General features: G+C 52.8%; 1 protein-coding gene across 2 annotated transcripts in view; it reads right to left on the reverse strand.

Moving 5' to 3' along the window:
- Positions 1 to 3,142: 3,142 nt before the first annotated feature.
- Positions 3,143 to 19,682, reverse strand: part of ASIC2 (acid sensing ion channel subunit 2) — a gene marked incomplete at its 5' end in the record, with an annotated part of 989,736 nt that continues 973,196 nt past the window's right edge. For both annotated transcript variants that reach the window (XM_082603153.1, XM_082603152.1), the window contains 7 exons: positions 3,143 to 4,078; positions 5,994 to 6,062; positions 7,660 to 7,739; positions 11,021 to 11,112; positions 13,207 to 13,360; positions 14,599 to 14,655; positions 17,073 to 17,223. In XM_082603153.1, the coding sequence (XP_082459279.1) occupies positions 3,977 to 4,078; positions 5,994 to 6,062; positions 7,660 to 7,739; positions 11,021 to 11,112; positions 13,207 to 13,360; positions 14,599 to 14,655; positions 17,073 to 17,223 (705 nt within the window). In that variant the 3' untranslated portion in view covers positions 3,143 to 3,976. The remainder of the gene's footprint in view (positions 4,079 to 5,993; positions 6,063 to 7,659; positions 7,740 to 11,020; positions 11,113 to 13,206; positions 13,361 to 14,598; positions 14,656 to 17,072; positions 17,224 to 19,682) is intronic.

The raw sequence follows: 19,682 nt of genomic DNA on the forward strand, positions 1-19,682 counted from the left end.
CTCCCAGATGAACAAAGCCAGAATCCCCAAATCAAAAGGGGCACATACAGAAGCCTGAAGCAATCCAAACCTGTTAGGATAGTCTTCACTCCATCCCAAATTGATCTGACGTTTTTGTTTGTTTGTTTGTTTGTTTCAAAGGAAGCCAGGAATCCAATGAAGCAGTTCAAATTGCAATTTAAGTTACAGATTTAAAAAAATGTATGAAACTGTTAAACTGGAACGAGGCAGAAGCATCCAACAGACTCCAACTCACTGAATAGACATTTAATTTGGACTCTATCCCTGATGGGAGCAGTCTGAAGACATTTTCTGTTCTTCTCCATCCTATAGTCTAGGCACCAGAAGGACACTTTCCAGCCTGATGTAACGAGGAGTGAACTTCTCTCAGGAGAAAGACTTCCATGCCTTGGCAAAGTTTGGAAAAATGATCACTCTCAGTCCTTCTTTTTTTTTTTTTTTTTTTTTTTTTTTGCTGTACGCAGGCCTCTCACTGTTGTGGCCTCTCCCGTTGCGGAGCACAGGCTCCGGACGCGCAGGCTCAGCGGCCATGGCTCACGGGCCCAGCCGCTCCACAGCATGTGGGATCTTCCTGGACCGGGGCACGAACCCGTGTCCCTTGCATCGGCAGGCGGACTCTCAACCCGTGCCACCAGGGAAGCCCTCTCAGTCCTTCTTGCGTGAAGTGGGCCTGCAGGTGGAATTGTGAGCCTGGGAGCTTGGGAGTGTAGTTTGGGCACTGCTGCTAACTCACCGTGTGATGCTAGGCAAGTCTCTTCCCTCCCATTTTGGGTCCGCTCATTTCGAAAATGAGGGTAAGTAGGTTATGTGGTCCAAAGGGCTCTTGGTAGGCAGAATAATGACCCCCAGAAAGGTCCACGTCCCAAGGCCTGGAACCTGTGAATATGTTGCTTTACATGGCAAAAGAGACTTTGAAGATGTGATTAGTTAATAACTTGAAATAGGAGGGTTATCCTGGATTATTGGCTGCACCTAATCTAATCTAGCCTAATCTAATCTAATCGAGTCCTTTAAAAATGGAAGAGGCGGGCTTCCCTGGTGGCACAGTGGTTGAGAGTCCACCTGCCGATGCAGGGGACATGGGTTTGTGTCCCGGTCTGGGAAGGTCCCACACGCCGTGGAGCGGCTGGGCCCGTGAGCCGTGGCCACTGAGCCTGCGCGTCCGGAGCCTGTGCTCCGCAACGGGAGAGGCCACAACAGTGAGAGGCCCGTGTACCGCAAAAAAAAAAAAAAAAAAAAGGAAGAGGCAAGCAGGAGAGGATCTGAGTTGGAGGGAGGTGTGACTATAGGAGAAGGTCATTGTCTTTGTGATGTAAGGACTCAACCCATCATTCCTGTCTTTGAAAGAGGAAGAGGCCACAAGCCAAGGAACGTGGGAAGCCTGTAGAAGGTGGAAAAGGTGAGGAAACGGTTTCTCCTCTAGAGGCTCCAGAAAGGAAGGCAGTCCTGCTGACACCTAGATTTTTTTTTTTTTTTTTTTTTTTTTTTTTTGTGGTATGCGGGCCTCTCACTGTTGTGGCCTCTCCCGTTGCGGAGCACAGGCTCTGGACGCGCAGGCTCAGCGGCCATGGCTCACGGGCCCAGATGCTCCGTGGCATGTGGGATCCTCCCGGACCGGGGCACGAACCCGTGTCCCCTGCATCGGCAGGCGGACTCTCGACCACTGAGCCACCAGGGAAGCCCTGACACCTAGATTTTAAACCAGTGAGACCCATGTCTGATTCTTGGCCTCCTGAACTGTAAGATAATACATCTGTGTTGTTTTAAGCCGCTAAGTTTGTCATTTTGTTACAGCAGAGATAGAACACGTAAACAAGGACACTTCCAGAAGCTGTGCACCCTGTTTCTAAAAATTAAAACCCAGCTTTGCTAACAGCCCTGAGGGGATGCTTGGGAGGAGACATCAGAGGGATGCTCTGTCCTAGCTGCCTCTTGGAGCCTGGTGACTGCAAGCTCCCGGCCCTGGCTTGGTGTGTGTGGCTGGGGTGACTTGTCCCACTGGCAGGGGGAGTAGTACTGTCATAGCACCTCGAGTGTGAAGGGGCCTCTGGAGATCATCTGGGAAGACACAGGTAAGGTATTATCTTCATACTCAGATGGAGGGAACCGAGCCCAGAGAGGTGCATGATCTCATGCATCAATTCCTTGTGGTAGGAGAAAGAGAGAGAGAGATTGGCTAGCGAAGCAGGGACCAGACTGCCAGGTCTAGCCAGTGCTTTCTGTGCACTTGTGCATGAGGAGGGAGGTACAAACCACATTAGGTCTTTCTTCGTGGCTCTGGGGATGACTTTGAGTTGGGAGTGGTGGGGGGAAGTAAGGGGAAGTAAAAGATGAGACCACAGGAACTGGCCCTGCGGAATTAGCAAGATGCTGTGAGGACGAGGATTCTGCAGACCAGGAAGCTCTCTCTTGCCACAGGGGGGGCTTGAAAGGGCAGGCTGCATCCCCAGCAGAGGGCACCTCCCCCCCCCCATCATGGACATGCTCTCAGGAGTCACGGGGAGCAAGGCAGAAGCAGGTCAGTTTGAGGGGGGTGAGGAGGTGGGCTGCAGAGAGGGCTGGGGAAGGCAGGAGTGTGGGAGGGGGCCATGCTGGGGCAGGGGTCCAGCCTGAATTCACTGGCCGGGTCAGGAGGAGCCAGGACAGAGGACGGAAGAGCAGAGGGATGGGAAGGCCTCCTCTAAGGTCTGCAGGTCTGCACAGCGTGCTGTGCCTCCCTGTCTGCATGCCACATGCCTGTGGTCCAGCACAGTGTCATTCAGACCTTGGGCTGTGACCCATTCGTGGGGTAGGGAAGCCATTTACAATGTTGTGATCAATAGTGTTAAAGATGTGGGATAGAATAGAATAGAATACAGAGTGTACGTGTTTTGTAAAGGTAAATAATGCATAAAATATGTCATCTAATTATCTACCTATCTATCACCTATCTATCTATCTATCATCTATCTATCTATATCTATCTATCTATCATCTATCTATCTATCTATCTATATCATTTATCTTTCTGTCTATCCATCTAGCTACCTATTCATCCTGTGGTTGTTGACCTGGAGATCTGGCTCTTTCCTAAAGTCTTGGGGAGAAAGAGTGTGGGGGAAGGGCAGAGACAACTCAGCCATTTCCACAAGACCAGCTTTTAATATGACTGTGATTGGAAGCACAAATAAATAAATGCCAGAGAAAATGGAAAAACCAAACCAAACCTCAGAACATCAAAACCCAAACTCAGAAAACGAAATGAAACAGATCTCCGACAGACAGACAGACAAACAAAAAAAGCCCCCCAAAGAAACAGAATCAGACTGTACAAGCCGCGTCACAGGGAGAGCAGAATGACGTGGGCACCGCGGATGAGTCCCCGGGGCCGCTGTGGAGGCCAGGGGGTGGCCTTGATCACCCTGTGGGCCGGCTTGGGGAGGTGGGGGAGGGCTTTGTGGGCAGGTTAAGAACCTTCACAAACTACACAAGGACCGAACGTATCGAGTTCTGCGGTTTCCCTCTTGATCGTGCAGGTGTGATTCCAGCGTGGCCTCGTGGTGACTTTGGGGCTGGAACCTGGTCCCGCTGCACAGCTGCAGAGGGACTGCTGGAAACCGCACGGAGGAGGGTCAAGTACAGAGACAGACGTGGAGGCGGTGCCGTGAGGACTCAGAGCATGCAGTTGCTTTTTACATCTGGCAGTGAGATGTGATGGCAGGTCGGTTCTCGGACAGTTCCAGAGCGTGACTCACTTCTCCTAAGAGGGATGGGTGTGCGGCAGCAAGGCCTGAGGACGCGTCGTGCCAGACGAGGCTGGAGCGAGGTTTTGACAGAGAGTTTGCTATGTGTGCACAGGGGGCTCTTGCTTCTTTCTGTCGGTCGGCAGGGGCCATCCCACCTGAGCCTGCCGTCCCCTGTTCTGGTCCTGGGCCTCAAGGTCTGTCTGGGGGGGTGCTGGGGGGTTGGAGGGCTGTCAGCAGGCAATCTCCTCCAAGGTCCCCAGGGCTGTCTGCAGGGGCACGTTCACACTGTGGCTGATGTTTTCGGAGTGGTTTGGCATCGGGTCGCAAGTGCTCTGGTGGGAAGGGGAAAGTGGGCGTTGACGCTCATTCAGCAAAAGTTCATCACGATGCCCCCGGGCAGCCCAGCCCAGGCCCTGGGAACCACGCTGCCCACTGTGGGCTCTCCCGGGGCACAGCTGCTCCGCCCCAGACATCTCACGTTCTGGCTTGCCATCTTGGAGCATGAGGCTGAAGGGGCCTCACTGCCTTTAGAATCCTCTCCATTCTCCACCTAGGCACACCCCCACCCTCACACCCGCAGAGTGGGGATGGGGCTTAGTGACTGGTTTGACCTCTCTAGCGGTCCCCTGATGTGTCACCTGAAGCTACATCTGAGTGGTGTGTAGCTTTGGAGCTTGGATGGCCCATCCTACCCTCGCCCTTGGGGCCTCTGTTGGGTCAGCCTGGGCTGGAGGAGGGGTGGCCTGTGGCCAAGCCTGGGGCAGGGGGGTGCCAATCGCTGAGGCCAAGCAGTGGAGGCCCCCAGCCAGAACCCTGACCCCCGATCACAGCTGCCCGAAGGACCTTTAGGTTAGGCTGGCCCCAGGGAAGAGTTGTCTTGGGTCCCTGAGCAGGGTGGGGCTGAGATAGCTTTGAGTTTTCCAGATGATTCCCAGGCTTCGGAGGGCTGGAGGCCGGGAGGGATGGGAGCAGAATTCTGTGCCAAGAATGCAGGGGGGAGATCTGATGAGGATGAGGCTCGGGGAGGGGGAGGGAGCCTGTATTTGCTCAGTGCTCATTATAAACTAGGCAAAGCTCATGGCTTTACAGGCCTGGCCTCACTTAATCTGAATGGCACCCCCTGAAGCCCCAGTGACTTAGCAGATGATCAGAAAGGGAAGTAACGAGCCCCCAGGCACCCAGGGCTGGGAAGCGGGGACCTGGGATCCAGGCAGGTAGCGGAGTCCAGAGCCTGGCCTCCTTCCACACTGCCCTCTCCTCAACAGAAGCTGTCTTCTGTTCAAGCAGAGGCTGTAGGGACCCGAGAGAATCACAGTGAGATTTTTAGCCTGGGAGGTGGGTAGAGAAATGGTGTCTGGAACAGACGTGGGAGCCCAAACAGGAGGAGGGGCCTGGGATCCATCTGGCATGTTATGATTTTAAGGGGGCAAGTGGCCACTGAATGGGTGGTCTCTTGGGGCCGGGGTGCTGACTTGGGGAAAGCCAGCGATACCTTCAGTGGAGACCGGGGTCCAGGAGCAGACTGAGTTAGGGAAGAAGGATGAGCAGCATAAGAGGTGCTGCCCACCTCTGGCTCGAGGAATGAGAGGCAGAGTAGGACAGTGGTTAGGGAGGCTTTGTGCCCAGCTCTGACACTCACCTGCAGTGTAAGCTTGGTCTCTGAGCCACAACGGCCTCATGCACAGAATGGAGATAAAAACAGACCTTCCTCTAGGGTGATGGTCGGGTTGAAATGACGTGGCGCTCTTAAGGCACTTAGCACGGTGCCTGACACGTACCAGGCATACAATGGTTAGCAGTTCTAATGGGTATTATTGCCACTACCAAATTCACAGGGCCGCACACCCTATGTCCCCTTCAAGATGGGTAGAGTACCAGGGACATCCCTGCTTGTATTCTGCCACGCCGCAGAATAAGGGAGTGGACCTACGCAGAGCCTCTCCGGTTCTCCCAAGGCATGAGAAGAGGGGCGTGGCCTCTGGCCTGGGAGAAGCTGGATTGGTCCAGGCAGAAGCATCTCCTGGTCTCTGCTGCATCCACGGCTTACTTCTGGGCTCTGGGGTGAGTCTCAGAGAGAGGCTCAAGGCTCAGTGGGAGTGTCCTTGGATTTGGGAGCTGCAGAGTGTCACGAGCCACAGAAAGGTGTGCAACGAAGCACGGCCCGCCCTCCGGCCCCCGCATCTGGGTTAACACGGCCTGTATGTGCCAGAGGAACTAACCAACCTGCAAACCCTGGGCTGCCCTTACCACATTCTCATCGTGGCTCCCTTCCTCGTCTTCTTTGCCAAGCAGGTCTAATAGCTTCTCTTTGATCAGCTGCAAGAAAGGCAGGAAGTGGGTGGTCAGGCCAGAAGAATGGAGCCAAGGTAGAGAGAGAGAGAGAGAGAGACCTCCCTCCACGTCGCTGGGCTGGGACCCCTCCCCAATCTTTGGGCTGAGATGGGATTTTGGAGCAGGTGCTAGAGCTTGGAGGGGGTCACGGGAGGGCCTGGTCTCCCGGTATGGCTGGTCCCTTGTCTGTCCTGGGGGACAGAATTACTCATCACTTTCGAGGCCTGACAACTCCACAGTTCACAAGATCGGGATACACTTGAGTTCTTAACATTTTATTCTTAGCAAGAAAGGGTAATTACTAAATACGTTCCCTGGTGCGATTCAATTTCTGTGATTTTGTATATCTTTTCACAAAAATGAGTCAACAAGGCAGAATGAAATCTGGCCATGGGACCCGGTTTGGGAACAAGGTCACCATGCTGAGAGGCAGGATGTGGCACTCTAGAGGCCCCTGGTCACCGCTGCCCGCCGGCTCCCCGCAGTGACTCCCAGCGGCCTTTGGCCATCACCAGCCCCCTCTGGGATGCAGGCCACTGCTCTGCAGACCCCGTTTGCTAGGCTGAGACTCAGGTGGTCCTGGGGACGGTGTTGGGCCTGGACTTCCCTGAGGGCTTCTGGAGTCCCTGGAGCCATCCCGGGGCTGGGGGGAGGGAGGCTGGCGTGCACCCGGAGCGCTCAGTGACTGAAGCCACTGTTTGTTGTGTGAGAAGCTTTCAGAGGCTTTGTCCAGCTGCCTCCTGAGGGTGACAGCTCCTGGACTGTTCGTGGCCAGGAGCGGCAGGGGTGCCCTTGCTCTCTCCCTGCTCAGGACTGATGAGCATTGCAGGAGTGCTCCTTCCCGAAACCCGCCTGGACCACGGAAGGCGTTGCTCGGGTGACGGGCCACCAGGAGGGCAGGGGTGTGTGTGTGTGTGTGTGTGAGCAGTGTGTGTGAGCACAGTATAACTGTGTGGGATACATGTGTGTGGAGTGTGTGGTGTATGTGTGTGCAGGTGTTGCGTGTGAGTGTGGTATAAGTGTGTGTGATGCGTGAGTGGCGTGCGTCTGGTGTACCTGTGTATCTGTGAGTAGTACGTGAGTGTGGTATACGTGTGTGTGATGTAAGTGTGTGCATGTCGTATGCGAGTGTGGTGTCACTGTGCGTGATGTGTGTGTATGGCACGTGTGAGTGCTGTATGTGGAGTGCGTGTGGTATATGTGTGTGCACGTGTGGTGTGTGAGTGTGGCATGCGGTGTGAGTGTGAGGGTGCAGACACACCCATGTCTGAAGCCCCCTGGCAGCGGGAGGGGCTCAGGGCTGTGGCCTCAGCACAGTTTCATCCTCTGCTGCTCATCCCTTCTGCTCCCTCCCTGTGAGTGCAGACAGCCCTGAGGACAGGCCTGTGGCTTCTGCCTCTCTTACATCCATCCCTCCCCCAGTGCCTAGGAGGTGGTGATAGACAATATCCATGGACAGGGAGGGGGAGGCGGCCCTGGGGGAAGAGAGGCCGTGCTCTCCCCCCATCCACGCTTTGGTTCTGGACGTTGGGGCAGGATGAGGGCACCAGGTCCTTCCCCCACGGGTGGTCCCAAATCTTACCTCATAAATATAATCAAAGAGCTCTAGTATTGTAAGGATACTAGCGCCAATGAACAACCCCATCTGACCACCAATATCACCTGGGGAGAGAGAGAGAGAAGACAAGGACTTGGCTTTCCCGACAGCGCTTCTGGAAGGGGCGAACAGACTGAGAACTCGGACACCAGGTTTTCTGAATGGGTTCCCCTTCCCGGGGGGCCTGGGCCTGGGAGCTGGGAGGCCAGGCCCTTGACGCGTCCCTCCCTCACGGCACAGCTCTGAGAGCTGGTGGGTTTGGTTTTCAGCACCCATGGGGACGGGAACTAACCTGGATGCTTTCGGGGGGGCCTGGAATAGACCTCGTGTGCTGACAGGCTTGTTCATTTCCTTTCAGAACCACACTGGTGGGGCTCAGGTTTGGCTCTGGGCTGGGAACAGACGAGGTGCGTGTGGTCCCTGGCCTGGGCGAGGACACAGTCTAGCTTGAGACGTGTGTCAGGTGCCCTGAGTGGGGGTCTCGGGAACAGTAACACAAGAGACACCCCCCAATCATGACATGGGCTTTGGGGCCAACTTGGGGCCCTTCTCACCCTTGGGATAAGGCCGTAGGAAGCATCTCCCTGTCTCCCCACCTAAAGGTAAATGTTCAGTTTGGTCTCTTTCTAGAGTAGAGGTCCTTGCCCTGGATGTTGGGCCCCACCGACCAAAGTCTTTCTAGACTGGTCTTCGGATACCCCGGCATCAGACTCTTGGGATACTTGTAATCAGTGTAGATGCCTGCACCTACCTGAGGCCTACACAATCAGAATCTCTGGGGTTGGGGTCTGGAGGTCAGGATTTTAAAGTGCCCGGGTGGTTCTCTGGCCCACCAAGGTTTGAGAACGGCTCTCCTGTGGGAGCTTCCAGTGGTTGGAGACCCCCTGAATTGAATGCCATCCACTGTGTGTGCATCTGGGCATTTGCAGAGGGAGAGTCCGTATTTCAGAAGTTATTATCAGATTCTCAAGGGGGTTCTGATCCCCCCCAAAGCCCCAAGCGCTTCGTTCCGGAGGCAGTGTGCTAGAGCCGGGGGCTCTGAGGTTGTGAGTTTGGAGGGGGGCCACCAGCTCGCTGTGCGGCTTTGATAAGCCCTGACCTTCTCAGGAGCTTTGCCTTCCGGGGACATTTGGTGGTGGAGGTGGTCGGGGTTGGGGTGGTGGTCGGAGGAGATGAACTGTGAAGTCCTTTCCAGCTGTGACCTCTAAGACTGGCAGCCGCTGGGCTGGGCTGGGGAGAGCGGGTGCTGTTGGGGGTGAATGTACCGGCCTCCTGGAGAGTCCAGGCTGCCCTCTTGGTCTGAGAACTTTCGGATGCCCACTCCTCCCCTGATCGTGGCTGGAGGAGCCCAACCAACCCATCCCCAAGCCGCGACGACGGGGAGGCGGCCCTTCCTGGGGGGACCTGGTTTTGGGCTCAACGTGGCCCCCCTTCACTCCTCTCCTGCCCCCCCCGCCCCCTCTAATATCCTCCATGGAGGCTTATCGGGGAGTGTGCACGATGCATGTGCACGTCAGGAGTGGGGTGTGTCTGTGCGCGTGTGAGCAGTGTGGCGGAGCGTGGGGTATGGGCCTGGGTGCGCCGTGCGCGAACGCGTGTGGGATAGACGCAGGCGGTACGTCTGACCGCCGACAGCTTTACACAGGCGGCAAGCCACGTCTAGGGTAGCTACACGCGTGCGTCCAAATGAGGCTTTGTGAGAGTGGGCGTGGTGTGTCTGTGTGAGCCTGTGTGAGTGTGTGCAGGGGTGAGCACGTGAGTGTGTAGGTACGCAACTTGTGTGCACGTACGTGTCTCTGTAGCTGCGTGGCTCGCATGTGGGTCTGTGAGGGTGTGTTCACCGCGGGAGGCGTGCGCTGTGTGCGGCAGGGGGAGGGGAGGGACGGGCCCGATTGGTTGCCGTGGCTCATGGCTTGCGAGTGGCACTCGCTGTCCTCATGAGAGGTACAGGTGGCAGCATGATTTTCACGGCGGGCTATTCTGGGTGGGAACAAGATGCTGGGAAAACGCTCTCTCATATCTGCTGCAGGGACCGGCTACCTCTCCTGACAGATTCGGGGCTTAGGCCCTCGTCGCTGCGTGTGTGTGTGTGTGTGTGTGTGTGTATGTGTGTGTCTGAGTGTGACTGTGAGCCTATGTAGGGGAGGGGACGGAAGGGGAGGAGGCATGTCCTTGATCTTTAGGAAATAAAGGTGGCCGGAGCAGGGCTCTACCACCAGCTCAGGGCATGAGGCCCTTTGGCCACAACAATCTCCAATGCCCAGGTGATGACCACCTTAGCCCAGCGGGCACCCCACTGTGGCCCAGTTCCCCAGCCTCCTGGGAGAGGAACAGACACACTCAGATGGTGCCGCAGGGTAGGTCCTGGGTCCCCGGCATGGTGTCTGTCCAGGTGCCAGAAACTACTGTTTACGGACCTCCTGTGGGCTGGGGCTTTTCCACATGTAACCATCACGGCAAACTCACAAAGTGAGTTTTATTAGACCCATTTTACAGATGAGAAACCTGAGGTTCAGTGAAGCCACCTGCCCACGTTCTCCCAGTTGGTGTGCAGTGGTCCGTGGCTTGCTCTCCCCTTGTACTTCCAGGTAGAAGGTGTATGCCTCCCCGCCCTCACCCAGGATGCTATTCTCACCTGATTCAGTTCACAGAGACAAGAGCTATTTTTCCTCGAAGCCACAGACACCAGATCCTTTCTTGAGAGTGAGTGGGAGTTGGGGGACGAGTCCAGAGCAGGTCTTTTTAACTGTGCACCCACAGGGGTCTTGTGAGTTTTACACTGGGCTGGGACTGTGATGAAATTAACTTCCTGCATCCATCATGTGCCCTTGGGGCCAGGGGAGCTGGCCCTAGGGTGGGGTGGCAGTCAGGTTTGTCAATTTCTGCAGATGCATGGCCCTTCTGTTGTGTTTGACAAAGGGCTCTCAGTCCAGGAGGCACCGGGCCTTCTCAATGCAGCAAAATTGCTTTCCAGTGGGGGCTCCATGGGGGACCCTCCCTGGGCCCACTGCCTGGGACCACGCACAGCTCAGCCCTCCCTCCACTTGACAGCTCTTTCTTCCTGCCATGGTCCCAGGGCTCTGACTCCAACCTGGGGGCAGAAGACCATAGAATCCCAAGAGGATGGCGCTGGAAAGCCCCCGGGAGAGCGTCTAGCTCACCAACTTCATTGTGTTGATGGGGGAACTGAGGCCTAGACTGGGACATGAACTGGGCCTAACACCTCCAGCATGTGGAGTTCTTCCCATTCTGGGGCAGGAGCAGTGCAAAGGGAAGAGGGAGTAACCTGCCCACCGGCCCATCCCCATGAGACGTGGACATCTGTGCAACAGACACTCTGACTTACCAAGTAAGGCAGCAACTTCGTACGCCTTCTTCTGTTCAATCGTCTCATAATTGAGAGCCTCAAAAAATATATCCAGAACGAGGATGTTCTCTCTGCGGAGGAAATGTCCAGTGTCATACGTGGTGAGAACCCTCAGGATCCACGGGGATCATCTAATACAATTTTCCCACAGACAGATGGGGAAACTGAGGCCCAGGGAAGTGAAACAACTGGCCCAAAGTTAGAGCTGGTTAGTGGCACAGCTGGGGCTTGAACCTGACATCCTGACTCCCAGCTCAGTGCTCTTCACGGCCCTGGAGGCATATATCAGCTGTCCCCTTGGCCCCTCATTGCTAACGCCCCTCTCTCTCTGCACCCTTTCCAGGAATCTTGCCTGGCCTCCAGGTCTCTGTGCTCCCAGAGGGTCTGCCTGGGCCCTTATGTGCAGGTGAGCTCAGCACTCTCTTGACAAGGCTTGCTCGCCTGACCCCTGCTGACGTCCCCTGCCCACTCTGGAGAGGCCCCCAGTTCTTACTGGGATTGATAGCAAGCTTCTCCTAGTGGGGGCCCTACCCCGGATGGCCAAGTCAGCTGCAGGGACCAGGGAAGGTTTTTAGGGAGAAAACCCACACCTGGTTGCAGGTTTTCTGATGGAAGCACCCCGGTTCCCTTTTGCTCTTTTGGGCAGATGTGTGCATGAGACACATCTAGGCAGGAGAAGTCATTACGGCCGGCACAATGTCTGCGACAGCGGTGTCTGGCACCTCCTACAAAATTCCCTGGCTCCTTCCACGACGTGGCTCACAATGCCCTCAGTGTCCCCTGTCCTCAACCCACGGAGCAAAAGCTGTCCCAGGATGAGGTCTGGTGACGGTGTGGGCAGGAGGGAGAGGCTGGGGGAGAGGAGCTCTCTCCACGCGGGGCTCACCCAGGTGCCATTCACGGTGTCACCCTCTCTTGCCTGGTTTACGGCAACTGCTTCCCACCTGGCTCCCTTCTGCCCACCTGGCTTCTGGTCCGTCCTCTATCTGCCTCCTGAAGGGTCTTCCTAAAACCGCTAAACTAATCCACGTGACATAAAATTAGCATCCAGTTCCTCCATCACTCAGGCTACATTTAAAATGCTCAGTAGCCACATGTGGCCAGTGGCCATCATGTAGGACATCACAGATAAAGAACATTTCCAGAAGGTTCTACCTAAACAGCAAGTGTGAGCCTGTCACTCGTCTGGTGGAAGTTCTTCTGTGGCTGCCTGTCCTCTTAGAATAAGTCCACTCTCTGCGTCCCACCCCCGCCCAGCTCAGCCTGCAGGATCCTCTACCTTGGACACAGTCACCTCCCCCAGCCTCCCCTTCCCCTAATCTTGTCTGCTCTTCACTGCTTTTCCCTGCTGAGCCTCTGCCTGGGACACCCTCTGCTCCTGTGTCTTTCTTTCACTTATTCTGTTAAAAGATATATATATATATTTTTGAGCATCAACTCTGTGCCAGACACTCCACAGCAGAGAACAAAACAAGAAAGGCTCCTGCCCTCAAGGAGCTTCACTTTTGTGAAGCGGGCAAGTTAATTTCAGGAAACACACACGTGAATATAGAATTACACACGGTGGTGTGTGTTATAAAGGAAAACGCCAGAGTGCTTCGAGAGAAAAATGACAGGAGGGGACTAATTTAGTCGTCCAAAGAGATGACGTTTAAATGGAGACCTGCAGAATGAGGAACCAGCCAGGTGAAGAGTGAGAGGAAAAGCATTCCAGGCAGAGGGAAGAGAATGTTCAAAACCTGCCTGAAAAACTCCTCTACATCCTGTAAAAACATCTCTGGATTGACATATATACACTAATATGTATACAATGGATAACTAATAGAAAAATGCAAAAAGAAAAACATCTCTGAAGCTTTCCTTGACAGCATCCCTATGCAAGGGGCGGCCAGCCACTTCTCTTATTACCTGCATCAGCCTATACAGCTTTCAGTTTTGTACTTGTCTCTCCACCAGACTCTAAGCTCCTTAAAGGCTGGGGCTGCATCTTAATCCGCTTTGTCTTCATAGTCTGAGTCTGAGCACAGAACGTGGCCAACAGCAGGTGCTCAATTAATGTCTGCCAAATAGAATTAATTGCTTACCTTGCCCTCTTCCTCGACTGCCCCCCATTTTTTCCCAGTCCGTCCTCCCCCACCTCCATCCACCATGTCCACTTAACGTACGAGATATATTTTTCCGATTTGTTAAATTTCTTCTCGAGGTACTTGGCGGACGTCTTGCTGGGGATCTTCACCATGGAGAGCTCTTTGTTGTAGCGGGTCAGGTTGCAGGGTGTCCTGCAGAGACAGTAATTACTGTCCTTTTCCGCCAGCAGACCTGGAGGGGAGAGGGAGGCAGGGCTTAGCCAGGTGGACCTCCTGGCCCAGAGCAGCCAGGTTCCCGCAGCAGAGAAGTGAGCTGGGAGGAGGCGCCATCCGGGTAAATGAGGGGTGGGGGGCTGTGGAGAGAAGGACCGGGCTTTTGCTACAGGTTGATGAGGGTGTGAGCTCTCATAGAACGTGCCCACTCTTTCTCTGTTACTCTTGGTCCTGTTTTCCTTCTGCTGCCTTTACTGTTATGTCACCCTTTGTAAATCTTTGAAAAGGCACCACTTTTGGAGAATGGGCTCCAAGGGGGTCCCAGACCCCTCACCTCCCCAGGGCCTTCTTCTCTGCTCCTAGCCTCAGTTCTCATCTACAAAGGGGGCTGTTCTCCAAAGGCAAGTGTGGGAGACCCTTTTATCTGAAACTCTGGGCTCCGCGGTACTCCCTCGGGGGCTCCCTCATAGCCAACGCCCACCTGCTCTGCTTGCTGGTTTAGGACAGAGAACTGAGTCTTTGCATCCATTGGAAGTCACTCCTTCTCCTTCCCGCCAGCCCTCCTGGAGGCGTCTGGACGTGTGAGTCCAGAGCTGCTGCACTTAGATCCAGCAAGGGCAGATGCTGAACAAACTTGAGTCCGGATGATTTAACTACTCTCTGCTTGTCTTGGTTATAGATCATTTCCCGGGTCCGGAAGAGGTGGGCACGTGGAGTGGGTCTAGCTTGGGGGTTGCAGCTTGTTTGTGTGATCTCCCTCACTGGAAGTTTTCCAGGGTCGGGGCGTGTGTACCAGCAAACCCCCAGCAGAAGGCAGAGGAGTAGGGGGAACGCGCCTGGCTCGACGGAGCATGCAGAAACAGGACAGCTTTGGAATAACCGCTAGAGCGTGTGCGGGGGGATATGGCTGATCTCCTTTGGGGCCCACCCGGATGCTCACTGTCCATCCTCTCTTCATCCCTGCCCGCCCCTCTGCATTCCGCAGTGCTCTCTGCGCCCCCGAAACCCACTTCTTCCCTACCCCCACCTCTCTACCTCCTTTCTTTCCCTAGTCTGGTTTCCAGTCTCATCCACTTGCATCAGTTCCCTCCTCCACCCCTCTCTCCTTCCTCCTCTCCATCTCCCTCTCCCTTTCCAGCCTCTTTCCCCTCACCCTTGCCCACTCCCCTTCTCCCCATCTCTCTTCTGCACCCGGAAGTTCTCCAAGGTCTTGATCGCAGCCCCTCCCCCATCATTCCATCTGGCCCCGGTACTGACCTAGGGCAGGCTCTGCACACTCCTTGTGTTGCTCAGGGGTACAGAAAGGGGCATCCCCTGCAAAGAAGAAAGACAGGGGAAGGTACTCAGGCAGCAACCCCTCCCCTCCTTGGGCTGGGGGAAGGGATTGCATCCAGCTACCTTGGTACCTAGGCGGGGCGGCAATTCACCAGTGGATGGTCAGAAGGCAGCCATTGGTCAGGGCTGCCTGGGGGTAGTGGGGGAGCAGAAGACCGGGTTCTGATCTGCTCTGTGATAACGAGACCCGTCTAGCTAACGTCTCCCAGATTGCACAATGTGGCTTACATATGTGATAGGAAAGCGTTGACAGTTCAAGTGGGGAAGCAGTGGTAAGCACCTACTAAGTCCTGGGCGTGCATTGTCCCCTTTAACCCACACGGGTACCTTCGGAAATAGGAAATACTGTATCTGCTTCACCCATGAGAGAATGGAGGCTTAAGAATCCTGTTTTCCACACCATTGTAAAGCAATTATACTCCAATAAAGATGTAAAAAAAAAAAAAAAATCCTGTTTTCGCAGGACATCAGAGCTAGCGGTGATGGAGGTGGGCTTTGAACCCACGTCTGTCTGATCCCGAGGCTAGGGCTCTTTCCACCACACCACACTGCTGTAGGGGAGTGAGGGCTGCTTTGTTAGTCTCCTCTTTGCTGTGCCCTTAATTCCACATTATAACTGAGATGCCAGTAACAGTGTCATGGGGCGGGGGGTGGGGGGGAAATGATTAAAATCTCTCCTGCTTGCTTTGGGCTCAGGTTCCATGGGGAAACCTCACTGGCTGGTGATCCAGTCTGAGCATCAGGCAGGTAGGATTTACCAGTGCTCAATTCTCTCTGGTCTCTGTAGAAATCCAGAAACTTTTATTTTTTTTCTTTTACCAAGTGCTAAAGTTAAAGCCCACCGTGATATCTTTTCCTTACCTTCTCCCTAAACACCAGTTTTTTTTCAAGAGCTGAAGAACTGATATGCTTCCTCCTTTCTAATAATAAAAATTTAACTGATATGTTTCCCTTTCTGCTCTGTCTTCTAGGAAGCTCAGAGGCAATTTTAAAGGTCGATAATTCTAAATTTAGATTGCTAGAGAAATTACTGATCATAATGCACTAATTTAGAATTTAGCTCTAAGGATGTTCATTTCAGCATTGGTTATAACAGAAAACAGTTGGTAATGAACAAAATGTCTGATATCAGGATTTAGCTAAATAAACGAATAAAGTATGATGTAACCATGAAATTGTAGCCATGAAATACAACAGCAAAGTTCCCAGCACATAGTAGGTCTTCAGTCAACAGTACTCTCGATTCCCTCTCCCCATGTGTTAACACAATCACCACTGACGTTTGCAATTGACAAAGCTTTCTTTTTGGCCGCACTGCGGAGTTTGCGGGATCTTAGTTCCCTGACCAGGGATCGAACCCGAACCCCCTGCAGTGGAAGCCCGGAGCTCTAACCACTGGACCACCAGGGAATTCCCAACAAAGCATTTTTATATCTTAGCCTAATTTTATCCTCCTAACCACGAATGATTGTGTTTTAAAGATAATGGAGGGCTTCCCTGGTGGTGCAGTGGTTGAGAGTCCGCCTGCTGATGCAGGGGACACGGGTTCGTGCCCTGGTACGGGAAGATCCCACATGCCGCGGAGCGGCTAGGCCCGTGAGCCATGGCCGCTGAGCCTGCGCGTCCGGAGCCTGTGCTCTGCAACGGGAGAGGCCACAACGGTGAGAGGCCTGCGTATTGAAAAAAAAAAAAAAAAAAAAAAATGGAGGTAAGAATAGAGAGGTTTAGTAACTTGTACCAGGTCACACAGCAGTAACGTGGAGGAACCTGAGTTAGAAGCCAAGGCCACCGACTCCAGCCTCAGTCTTCCTTCCTTCCATGCTGCAGTACAAAACTCTTCCTGCCCCCATCAGCCCCCCCCACCCCACTTCTACCTCTGACAAGCCAACGGCCCCTAATGATGGCTACATGCATTGTTAGACTGACAACAGAAATGTCAGTACACACGCATTCATTTGCTGGCTGATGGACTCTTGCCTAGCTTGAAAGAGTGCTAGACATTTGGATGCAAGAAGGGAAACATCTGGAGGAAAGCAATAACCATCTGGATGTTTGAACGTGTACCACACCAGGATGTAAGAATTGTAAGCATCCAGACATCTGGACACTGAACTCTAGGAGGGAAGAACAGCAAACAATTAGCAAACATATTGAACATCGGGAGGAACGTTCTCCAAACACCTGACCACTTCTGGACACCAGGATGCTGCCTTGGTTGCCAGACTGGATGTTTCCATCAGCCCTCTAAGAGTTTGGGCATCAAATAACAGTCTTCCCAGAACAGCATCCTTTTGCATCCTCGTGGAGTGGGTGAAGAGTTTCCCATCAGGGTGAGACATGCGAAGAAGGTCGCAGGTAGTCCTGGGCCCCTGCGGCTGTCCTTGCCTGGCACTGACCTGGCATGTGGACCATGCGACAGTTGCAGTTCTCCACGATGTAGCGGGTCTCACAGTCAATCCGACAGGCAGTGATGCTGTAAACAGGAAAGAAGTCGAGTCCCATCTCCGAGGACCGGCACTCGCCCCACGGCGGGGGCAGGTATGTGAGCTGCAAGACAGGAAGGAGGGGGCAGTGGTCAGCCCCAGAGCTTCAGCCTCGACAGGCCCAGTGGCTCATTCATTCACTTATGCCGTTAACAAACCATTATTGAGAATCTACTACATGACAACCTCAATTCCATTGACCTCCCAAGCCTTCTACTTTTGGCTCCAATACCAGTTTTCCTATCTTATTTTTTTTATAACCTTCTTATAAATGCTGATCTTCTCAAAGTCTCTTACACGGGCCACATCTTCCCACTTCCACAATTTGTCATCTCCCATCTCTCAGCAGCAGAGAAGTGAGATAAAAATTTGGGGGCTCTGCCTCTGGGGGCCCCTCCTTTCTAGGATTTTCTTCCCATTTTTTTAAGCTTTTCTGGCAACCCTGAACTCTAGCTTGAGACTTTTTATCTCAATGACTGCTGCTTTCTGCTTGAGCTCTCTCTACAATACTCCCTTAGAACTCGACGTGCCCTCAAAGGAGAGATCAGGTAAATAAATGTGTATTTCATCCGTGTGATTCCCTTCCTTCAAGGGCTGTATACCCTCCAGTTTCTGCCTGTTTTTAGTCTCTCTCCAATGCCATCAAATAGTACTTTTGAAATATTTTGTCCAGAGTTTATAATTGTTATTTCCAGAAGGGTTAGTCTGATATAAGCTGCTCCACCATTACTGAGAACCAAAAGTCTCTCTCTATATTTTAAGACTCATAATATTCCTTTGAGGGGGCTGTTCCTATTCTCATTTTATTCATGATGAAACTGAGTATCTGAAGGGTTAGTAGTCTGTCTAAGATCACACACAGAGTCAGCATATGGACCTAGGAATTTCTGACTCGAATCTTGCCCTTGTATACTGCATTGTCTCTATAGGAAATGGATGAAAGGAGGGAGAAACACTCCAGAGAGGACCTTTCAGAGCTTTTCTCTTTTGTTTTTTTTCTAACAGCTCCTTTTTTCTTCCTTTCCCATGAAGGCTTGCATTACTCTCTCATCTTTCTTTGGAGTTCATGAGCTGACCAGGCACAGATTTCCTGTAGGACTTTGGATAAGTCGCCACTCTCCTCTGGACCTTAGTTTCCCCATCCGTAAAGAGGGAGTATCTGGGGGTAGGTTTGATAGTCTATGATTAGAATGGATTCAGTCCCCTACATTGCTCAATATTGGATTGATAAGCACACAAACTGGATTTAGGAAGAATTCACAGTGACTTTTGGCAAGACAGGGGGTCTAAAATGATGTCAAATCATTTTGGGAGACTCTCATTTCTTTTTCTTCTTCTAAGACAACTTCCCACAGTGGGTGGACCAAGAATGCAGCTGGTGAAACTCTGGGGATGTGTTACTGTTTGTTCAGGGTCAATCACTTCCCTTTTTTTATATAGAGGTCATGATCCAGATACCATGGCTACCCTGCTGTGGCTGGTTTATCATTTGTTCCATCAGATTTTCTGAAGCCTCACACACCACAGCAGCTGGAAAATCGCAGTGAGTACAGCATCAACTCCTGCTTACCAACGAGTGCCTGAAAGCGGGTTGGAGTATTTGTTTATCCTGGGTAAGCGAAGCCTCAGGGGCACCCTGAAGCACTGTCTTCAAATATCTGAAGATCTGTCTCAGGGAAGAAGAATTAGATTCGTTTCCTGGCATCCCAAGGGAAAGATAGACACAAGAACAGTTGTCCTAAGGGAAGTGGGGAGGATGATCACATTTATTGATGTTGCAGGCACTGTGGTAGGCACAGCACATGCATTCTCTTATTTAATCCTAAAGAAGGATAAATTCTGTCTCAACTTTCTAACCTGCTACTATGATTCAATGATAAAATCCCTATCTTGAGGGTGAGGTCCCCATCATGAGGGGTGTTCAAGCAGAAACCATATAACTACCTGGCTGGGATGGGAAGAGAGAGATTCAAATACTGCATGTGCAGTTGGAGATTCTAAAATCTCTTAAGCCCTTATATCCAATCACAGACCTTACATCTATAATTTTAATTTGAGAACTAGAGACAGTGGAACAAGTCAGACAGAACCTTGAACCTCACTCTTTCATGGGCTAGTTGTGTGACTTTGAGTAAGTGATGTAAATGTGTGTGTTTGTGTGTGGCTTTAGTGGATCTTGAAGCTGTGGGGTGGATGAGCCAGCCCAGGGAGAGAGGAGAGACACCAGGATTGAGCTCTAAAGTGTTCCTGCATTTACTTAACAACTCATCCGTCCTTAGCCTTTTTTCTTCTCACTGTGCCATGGAACTGGTAGCCTTGCACAATTGCTTACATTTATGAGCTGAGCAAATAACTCAGAACTTTTGTGATGGCGTACCCTGGTGCTTGCCTGTCTTCGCTCCACTGTCTTGAGGCTTCTCTCCACAGTAGTTTTCGTTTTCTAGAGAGAAGTTTGTGTTTGCACCCTGCCTGCCTCGGGATGCCCTATGCTGTTCCTCAGCCACTGGCTTTCCCAGCCTCTCC

The sequence above is a fragment of the Mesoplodon mirus genome, assembly GCF_964341445.2.
Source record: "Mesoplodon mirus genome assembly, chromosome: 18".
NCBI lineage: Eukaryota > Metazoa > Chordata > Mammalia > Artiodactyla > Ziphiidae > Mesoplodon > Mesoplodon mirus.